The sequence below is a fragment of the Cervus canadensis genome, chromosome 2, assembly GCF_019320065.1.
Source record: "Cervus canadensis isolate Bull #8, Minnesota chromosome 2, ASM1932006v1, whole genome shotgun sequence".
Lineage (NCBI taxonomy): Eukaryota > Metazoa > Chordata > Mammalia > Artiodactyla > Cervidae > Cervus > Cervus canadensis.
Window position 1 is genome coordinate 25,781,368 of NC_057387.1, and position 9,258 is coordinate 25,790,625.

The window sequence follows — 9,258 nt, forward strand, 5'->3', positions numbered from 1 at the left end:
CCAAGCCAGACTTTGCAAAAAAACCCAAAACTCTTCCTCTTGGCTGCTGTGGTCATAATTCCCATGACTTACAGCCCAGAAGCAAGACCGAGGTAAGAAGGAGTTTTTATTGAGTCAGGTGATGTGGAGAGGGTAAAGCTGACATGGTATTACCTGTTTTGCCTTCCTCAGTCTCCTGAGATCTCGGGCCAATCCAGAAGGCAACCCATATGCCCTGGAGACCTGGTGACCCTGTCCCAGCCTATTCTTCCCTGGTGACAAGAAACTCCTCCTTAAGTCCCAGAGGATGCTGACCAGTCTGTACATTTCAGACTAAGGGTTCTTGAAGCCCTAACAGTTTCCTTCACCAAGAGGAAATTTACAATCTGTCGCTCCCATAGGGATTGTTGAAGAGTAAGCTTTCCGTAAGGTGAAGGCATCCCGGATCCATGTCATTTCATACTTGTGTCTTGAATCAAGTTCACAAACTAGATTTCAGTTTCCCTAGACCTGCACTGTTCAGTACAGTGGGTACTAGCCACATGTAGTAATCCAAATATAAAATTTAATCAATGAAGATTAAATAAAATTTAAAATTTAGTTCCTCAGTCGTACTAGTCACATTTCAAGTGCTCACAGATGGCTAGTGGCTACTATGGTAGACCAAATAGAGAACAATTCCATCACTTCGGAAAGTTCTATTATAGGCCAGTACTGACCTAGTCTATTTTGGGGTATTGGCCCTAGAGTGTGATTTCCCAAAGATACCATTTCTATATTATAGGTTTCAAATACCATGAAGATCTCTAAGTAATCGACTGTCAGTCAACTGAATCTCCTCTAAACAAGTTATAAAAAAAATCAGCTAAAGAAGGTTTTAAGGCATCATTACCAATAAGTAAAACATCAGGGAACTCAAGTGTTCTTTTAAAAAGTTATTTTTAATCCCCAAATAGCAGTAGTATAGTTAATAATCTCTTTAACAGATTGGTACCCAGAAACCAAAATAATTTTCTACTCATATGTTTTTTTTTGAGGGGGTGGGGGGTAAGAGGTCTACATCACAACTCCTGAACCTAAAAAAAGAGCCCTGTGTACCCATATAACTCCAAAACAACTGACTGACTTAACTTATTAAAATAAACAAAAACAAACCTTTATTCAATGAAAGGAAACTTACCCCAGTGATCAGTACTGATGGCACCATATATTCACCCCCCCCCCCAAAAGTAACAAATAATTACTTCAGCAAGCATCTCAGTCCTAAAGCCATTAATTGAAAAGATGAGGTATTTGGCATGGAGCCATCAAAACGGGAGAGAGTTGAATGTAAACAGCTCCATCAGCTAGTTGTAGTTGACACTTTTACAAGCTCATTCAACCTTGTGAACTCAGCTGCTGGATCATTAGCATCACTCCAGGCTAACTGGTGCCTTTGATGGGCAGGAAACTGAGGGATACATGTGAGACGGTATCTTAACATCCAAACTGGTGCTCTCCAAACTAGGAGCCACGCGTGGCTGGTGAAACTGTTAAATATGAGAGTCCAAACTGAGATGAGCCATCAGTATAAAATAAACATTAGATTTGTAGGACTTCTGATTTAAAAAGGAATGTAAAGTATCTCATTAATAATGTTTATACTCATTCTATGTTACAGTAATATTTTTGATATGTTGGGCTAGTTTATAAAATTAATTTCATCCATTTCTTTTTACTGTATCTGTGGCTAGTAGCATGTATAATTACTTATGTGGCTCACATTATATCCCCATTGGGCAGCGCTGATCCAGAATATTCTAGCCTTCCCTCCATCTTTAGCTTCATGCAAAGTTGCTATAGAAAAAAACATTCATCAACAGTTTTTGTTTTTCTATCATCTGATGACCAATTTTTGAACAACTCTTTGGCTCAACTCAGTAGCCAATTTGATGTGAGCATTTAGGAGAGTAGGAAAGACCAGCTCGATAGGGCTGTGTTCTTGAGTTTTCCCAGTTCAGGCCTCTAGCCAGCAACCCTACATTTCAGCTTTTCTTTTCAGCTCTTTAATTGAGACAAAAATGTCTTCATTTGTAGGTTTTCTGGGACGTCGTAGCCAATGAAACACAGAGGCCTAGGTGAGTAACCCATAGATTGCTCAGTGGGCACGTTATGTATCATGTATTAAAAGCAGAACAACCCCCATGTAGAGGGCCTGTTCCCTGGGGAGCCCGGTTCTACTTATCTGTCGGTTAGTTGCCTTGAACAAAATAAGTAACATCAGCAGATTACTCACCACAGTACATTAAGCGCCAACCAGTCACTTGCCATGTAACATCTCACTCAACCCTCTCATTGAGCCTTGCATGGGGGTATCTTTACAGCTTGTTTAGAGATATAGAATGGAAGACTTGGAGAAGTCAAGTCACATGACTCATAAATGGTAGAACTGGGATTCAAATCTAGGTCTTCAGACTCCATGGGTTATCCTGTTAACCACCAAAATGTACTCCCTTCTTCTTCCATCCCAGGAAAATGGAACCAAGGATAAGGTTTACTTCAGGAGCCAGGGTCAGAGCTGGGCCTGCATCAAGAACAAAAGATAGGATCCAAACACAATGAATGGTGGCCATGGGTGAAGGAAGTTGCCTTAAGGAGATCCAGAAGTCCCTGTCCTGGCAGAATCCCCATGGTCAGGAGGAAGAGTAAAGCTTAGGGCTGGAAAGGGCGGGGTTGGGGTGGCAAGTCACCCCTTTGGGGGCAGCAGATGTTGATGGGATAGAGGTTGAGCCAGGCCAGGATATTGAGAGAGAGCTACCAAGAGATTCAGTGATTTCTTTCTGGGAAACCATTGAGGATTTTTGAGCAGAGCTAGGCTTTGGGATCTTCCCTGGGTTGGGAAGATCCCTGGACAAGGCAATGGCAACCCACTCCAGTACTCTTGCCTGGAAAATCCCATGGATGGAGGAGCCTGATAGGCTACAATCTATGGGGTCACAAAGAGTTGGACATGACTGAGCAACTTCACTTTCACATGCTTTGGGAAGACATCTGTATTGGTAAAGCATACAGTGAATAAATACACAAGAAGCAAAACATGGGGACACTGGTTAGTGGATAAATGAAATAATCTAGCCAAGCAGAAGAGAAGCTGTATTGGTGTGATTGTGGCACAAATGAAAGAGGGATAGATTTCAGAGAAAGTGTGGATATTGTATAAACAGAGTCTCAGCAGAGAGTGCAGTCTGGCACCTGGCTCCCTGGGGTTCAGTGGCAACTCCATGTCTCATAGGACTCGGACAAGTCAATGAACCCCACTGTACCTCAAATTTCTTCTGTGGAAAATGGGCATAACAATAGTATAGAAATAATGATAATTTAGGTCATAGTAGCATAGAAATAACAATATGTACAAGCAAGGTGAAAGTGAAAGTGAAGTCGCTGAGTCGTGTCGGACTCTGTGATCCCATGGAATGCAGCCTACCAGGCTCCTCCGTCCATGGGATTTTCCAGTCAAGAGTACTGGAGTGGGCTGCCACTTCTTTCTCCAGGGGATCTTCCCAACCCAGGGATCGAATCCGGGTCTCCCACATTGGAGGAGGACTGGCTCATAATGGTGCCCAATAAATGTTAGCTATTTTGGTTATGACTCTTCTTGAAGAAATTAGCCGAAAGCAACAGGAATTTCAACCCTTGGCAGCACTGCCAGACCTAGCAGGAATCAGATGGAGCCCTTGTTTGGGAAGGTGGATCTGTGCTCAGACTGCAACCCGAGTTTGAGGTGCAGGCACATTACGTGGGTAGAGATATCCAGCACCTAATTGAAGAAGTAGCTGTAGGGGCTGGGGCTAAGGTTACAAGTTGGGGAGCATCTTTGTCACGACAGTAACGGATTCCCAGAGCATCTGAGGTCACCAAGAAGTAGAAGCCGGAGGCCCTCAAGTGGAGGGCACAGTGGAGGAGTCCAGGAGGAGAGCCAGGTGGCACCCTGTTATGGATCCAAGAGAAGAGGCCATACATTAGAGCTTCAGGGAGGCAAAGGAGGGGGGCAGTGGTCAAGACCTTTGGCTTGGCTGAGCAAGTTGGCTAGCTTTCATGAAAGCCGCTGGGTGAGTGGTTGGAGTAGGGTGATGGCGCCATCACTGCGTGGCAGCGAGGGCCTGAGACCAGTGGTACCGTGGGGACCACTGGGTGGGCTGGGAGATTTCTTTCTCTGCAGCTGCTGGCCAGGACAGTGACCAAGCCACCTGGCCAGTCAGCTACTGCAGAAGGCCTGGGGCAAGGGATTCTAGAAGACAGCTCAGCCAGCTGCAGGGTGTAGGCTGGGCGGGGGTACTGAGGCCACCAGGGGTTGGTGGGCCAGGAGGCCCCGTGGAGAGAGGGTAGAAAGGGATCGACCGGCCGTGGATGAGGTGAGAGGCAGGTGTGCTAGCAGTGTGGGGGCAGCAGCAGAAGACCCGGAGGTTATGGTCAGAGGTGGGATGTTCAGACTGGAAGCAATGCTCGTGAGAGCTCAGGCAGGACCTCTGCTAAGATCCTGATGGTAACAGTCGAGGTGTGGCCTTCATGAACCATGACAGGGGATGTTGTTCATGGGAGGGCTGTTGTCCAGGGCCCCTGAGAAAGGTGACGGGGTAGTCCAGGCCTCAGTCCTTTACCTGCTCCTTTATTCTTTCAACAAGCACTCTTACGGAGATGACTAGATGGCAGGCGCTGTGTGAGCCGATGGCTTGAGATCAGTGTACCCAGTGAGGCTGGACATTGTATAAGATTCAGAGAAAGCGTATGTTAGGGCTCCTACCTCTGAGAAACTTATGGTCACACTGGGGAGAATGGATGGGGATGTAAGAAACAAAGACTTAGGCAAGAAGCCCATGGTGAGGGGCCGGAATGGATGATCAGGGCTGGGCAACCAGCGAAGGGGAGGGGAAGAAGATTAATCATGAAGACTTTGAAAGGAGTACTACGTGAGCTAGATCTTCAAAGCAAGAGCAGAGAGGGAAAGGCATTCCAGCTGGGAGAAGCAGCAGAGGTGGAGACATAGCAGGGAACCAAATATATTATTGTTATTGATAAAGAGGTCAGCCTGCTTAGCATCAAATTGAATAGGTGGCAAAAGAGACCATATTTGCAAGAAAATCTTTGGAAGTCAAGAGCATTAAAATGAGTGATATGGGAGTAGGGAGGCATTTGAAGGTTCTGTGGCAGGAGAATTTTGCATGAAAAATGTTGCCTTGGGATGATGAGCTAGGAAGAGAAAACTGACATCTCAGGGTAACATCCTGAGGAATAAATAGGTAGCTTAGGGCTCTGTGTGGGAGAGGAACTTACTTTTCTTGGTATATTTTTGTTGGCTGTTCAGATTTTGTATTTTGTATGTTTCTTACCTATTTAAGAATGCCTTTTAGATTTAAAGAGCCCACTGTGGCAGCAGAGGGGGGTTCCCTAAACTCAATTATTAAAGGGTTAACAGATGTGGTGGAGAGGCAGGGCTGGGGGAGGTATGGGGGAGGTGGGGACAAGCATAACCAGGAAGAAATGCAATATTGTCACCTCTCTGTGAGTAGCAGTGTACGGATGTGAGAGTTGGACCATAAAGAAGGCTGAGCCCTGATGCTTTCAAATTATGGTGCTAGAGAAGACTCTTGAGAATCCCTTAGACAGCAAGAAGATCAAACCAGTCAATCCTAAAGGAAATCAACCCTGAATATTCATTGGAAGGACTGATACTGAAGCTCCAATACTTTGACCACTTGATTCGAAGAGCTGACTCATTGGAAAAGACCCTGATGCTGGGAAATATTGAGGGCAGGAGAAGAAGAGGGTGACAGAGAATGAGATGGTTGGATGGCATCACCAAATCAATGGATGTGAGTTTGAGCAAGCTCCAGGAGATAGTGAAAGACAGGGAAGCCTGGTGTGTTGCAGTCCATGGGGTCACAAAAGAATCAGACATGACTCAGAAACTAAACAACAACAAGGTTCTTAGTAAGGAAAATGCCTATTTCCTTTACCTAACCCCTCTGATCCCAGCACTAATTTTTTCTTATTGTCAAATTTCTTTATTTTAACTTTCCCCAAACTAGAAGATATAAAACAAGAATTTGTTGTGGTTTTAATTTGTATTTTCCTAATAACTAATGATCCTGAACATCTTTTCATGTCCAGCACTAATTTTTTATGAACTCCTGTTACCAAAGTCATGCAAATCTTTTGGAATTCTGGTCTGATCTGGTCCATGGAAATACAGACTGTGGGGAAGACAAAAAAAAAGCCATGAAATGATCTTTTCTCAGTTTGAAGGAGCTTTTTCAGGCAGGGCTGTAGCTGAGTTGATTTCCTCTGAGTTACTCAAGGGTGTTCTGTCATCACCACAAAGATGAATAATCAGGAAGAGAAGCTGAAAGAAGAAAACCACGGCCAGGATATTCTTGTGGCAAAGGAGATGACTCTTAGAAGGGGTGACAGTTTACCTATGGGTCTTACAAACTCAGGTCTGTTCTTTGGAGATACCAGGATTCAATTCAGCATGAAGAAAGTGAGCTCTAATTCTTCATAAAAGAAATAGTTCATGTCATAGGCTCAGTAATTACACTAAAGTCATTATTCTACTCACGTTATCAGCAAGCCTACTGTCTCAAGCCATTCAGCACATGGCAAGATGTCAAATAAGTTCTCTCCCATCCTACACGTGGCAAACATCATAATGAAAATAATAACCAAGTAATATTTAGTACAGGAATTACACATCTGATAAAAAAAAAACTCCATCTTAAAGTAGCGAAGAGAAGTTACTTTTAAAATGACAGCATAATTAGAAAATATTTGAAGAAACAGAGCAAAAGTTAAAATCCTTGTATGTGTCACATAGAAGAGTAAATGTCAGATGAAAAACAAAATGCAAAAAGCACAAGTGTACAAAGAGCAAGACTGAGTTGGTTTGAGAAGCTGGGACTCTGAATTTGTGCTGTGCCCCAGGATAGCACTCCTGGTAGATCTCCAGGTACCATCCCATAAGGACCCAAGACCAAGCTCCCTCCATCTCTGCTCCCTAGAACCCTTGCTTCTGATGGGTTTGTTACAAAAGGGCTACCTGCATTAGAATAAGAGGGTCATTTAGACTCATACACTGCAGCACAGATTGTGTTTTATTCTAATATGAGATATTTCTTTTATAGTGCCTGTTGTGTGGTAACAGAAGATGAAATGGAACACATGGTAATTAAGTTATTTCAATTGCTTTGGGAAGGCATCCGATGTACCATTCATGTATTACCTTCTCCTTGAGGAAACTTTGAAAGTCTGCCTGAAATTGACCATTTATAAGAAGCAATATTTCCTAGAAGAGACAAGGACTAACACACAACAGGCATTAGTGTCTACACTGAACAAAACTAGATACTATCTTGTTCCTTAATTGTTTATTATAAATTGTATTTTTCTAGAGATGTAAATCTTTGTAAATAATGTAACTATGTATATATATGACTGAAGCAACTCCCAGAATTTCCTTTATCTTCCAGACTTTGGTCCCCACATGGTCTCCCTGGCCTTTTCTGACCCCATCTATCACCAGTAAAATCCCTTGTATCCTCTTTAATGGATGTTCAGGATGTTCAGGTCCCCTTTAACAGATGTGGTGGAGAGGCAGGGCTGGGGGAGGTATGGGGGAGGTGGGGACAAGCATAACCAGGAAGAAATGCAATATTTTCACCTCTCTGTGAGTAGCCGTGTACGGATGTGAGAGTTGGACCATAAAGAAGGTTCTCATGAACTCTGGCAGCCATCTCGAGGACAAGCTGTCCTCTCCTGTGCGCCTTGTACAGCGGGCTCAGGGGGAGGCGGGGCATCCTCCTGGCTCAGCTCTGCTTCCAGACCGTTGCTCCTTCTCCAGCTCTGATGCTCACGCCAGCAGACCCATAGCACCCAATAGCCCTTCTCCGAGTTATCTTTGTTATTCCTCATGCCATGAAGATTTTTAACACCAGGTGGAAACCACTCTCAACACTGCCCCTTTCAGAACTGGAGTGTTTTCAAAACCTGCAACCTCCAATACCCTGGCATGCTCTCCCCCAGGGATCTCAGCTTCCTTTCCCAGCACCGCCTGGGCCCCACTCCTGGCATTTTCATTAGCAGTATCGCAGCTCCTCACTATCTTAGCATTTAGCAGCCCCTCACTAGTGATAGCATGCCCCCTTTGCTCGCTGTCTTCCATACCACGCCCCCAAGAGGCCCTAATCCACAACTCCAGCAGTCCAGCCAGGACCTGCAAGCTGGCCACCCTGCCTCTTCCCTGGCCCTCATCCCCTCTGAGTCCTCTTCTCCTCACTCTTTGGGGTCTCTAGTGTTCATCAGTGCAACTGCACCCTCACCCTTTAGCCCTATAGTTGGCCAAACCCCAGCTGTGGTTATAGTCACTTGTACTATTTCCCTTTCCCCCATTCAAACTGCTGAACATCCTGGAGAAAAACATACCACCTGGCTGATGAGTTTCACTTCAAAATGACTGCACACCTCAAAGGGATTCCCAGTGTTTCTCAGATGTCCTCGTTGGATCATGCTGGTCCATTCGCTGCTTCCTCGTTGCTCTTCTTAACACCCATAACGCTGTGTCCTCATTCTCAACTTCTCATCGTGCTTCCTATATCACTGAAAAAAAGCACTGAGGAGACCTCTCTCCCCAGTCCCCACCCTCCCACACCTCACACCCAGCTGCGTCAGCACCCATGTGCCTTGCCTCCCCTCCTGTTACTGTGGGTGAACTCTTCTCACTCCTCCTAAAGCCAGTCTCTCCACTTGTCTTAGTCTGCTTGGGCTGCCATAACAAAATACCATAGACTGGGTGACTTTAAAAACAGAAATGTATTTGTCCCAGTTCTAGAGGCTAAGCCCCAGATCAGATGCTGGCCAGTGTGGTTCCTGGTGAGGTCTCTTCCTGTCTGGCTCTTCCCCACATGGCAGGGAGAAGAGCTCCAGGATCTGTTCCTCTAAGAAGGGCACCAGCTCTGTTGGACTGGGGGCCTCCCCTTATGACCTCATTTAACCTGTATCCCCTCCTCCCAGGCCTTACCTCCAAGTACAGTCACCACAGGAGTTAGGGTTTCAACGTGACTTTCAGGGGATGGATCATTCACACTGCTTCTGCACGGGGTCCCATCTCCCCCCATCCACATAAGGACATCACTTTTGTCTTTGTCCACCCCTCTCTCCCATCATCAGCTTGTACCTTTCTATGGCATCATACATACTGTCATTTCTCATATCTTTAAGAAAAAACAAAATACTCTTGACTATACTTTC

The 9,258-nt window shown here is 45.0% G+C and overlaps 1 protein-coding gene across 1 annotated transcript in view; it reads left to right on the forward strand.

The window, feature by feature from the left end:
* Positions 1–9,028, forward strand: part of CD58 (CD58 molecule) — a 48,349-nt gene extending 39,321 nt beyond the window's left edge. The window contains exons 5-6 of the mRNA XM_043459839.1: positions 2,056–2,096; positions 7,137–9,028. Coding sequence (XP_043315774.1) covers positions 2,056–2,081 — 26 coding nt within the window. The 3' untranslated portion in view covers positions 2,082–2,096; positions 7,137–9,028. The remainder of the gene's footprint in view (positions 1–2,055; positions 2,097–7,136) is intronic.
* Positions 9,029–9,258: the final 230 nt, after the last annotated feature.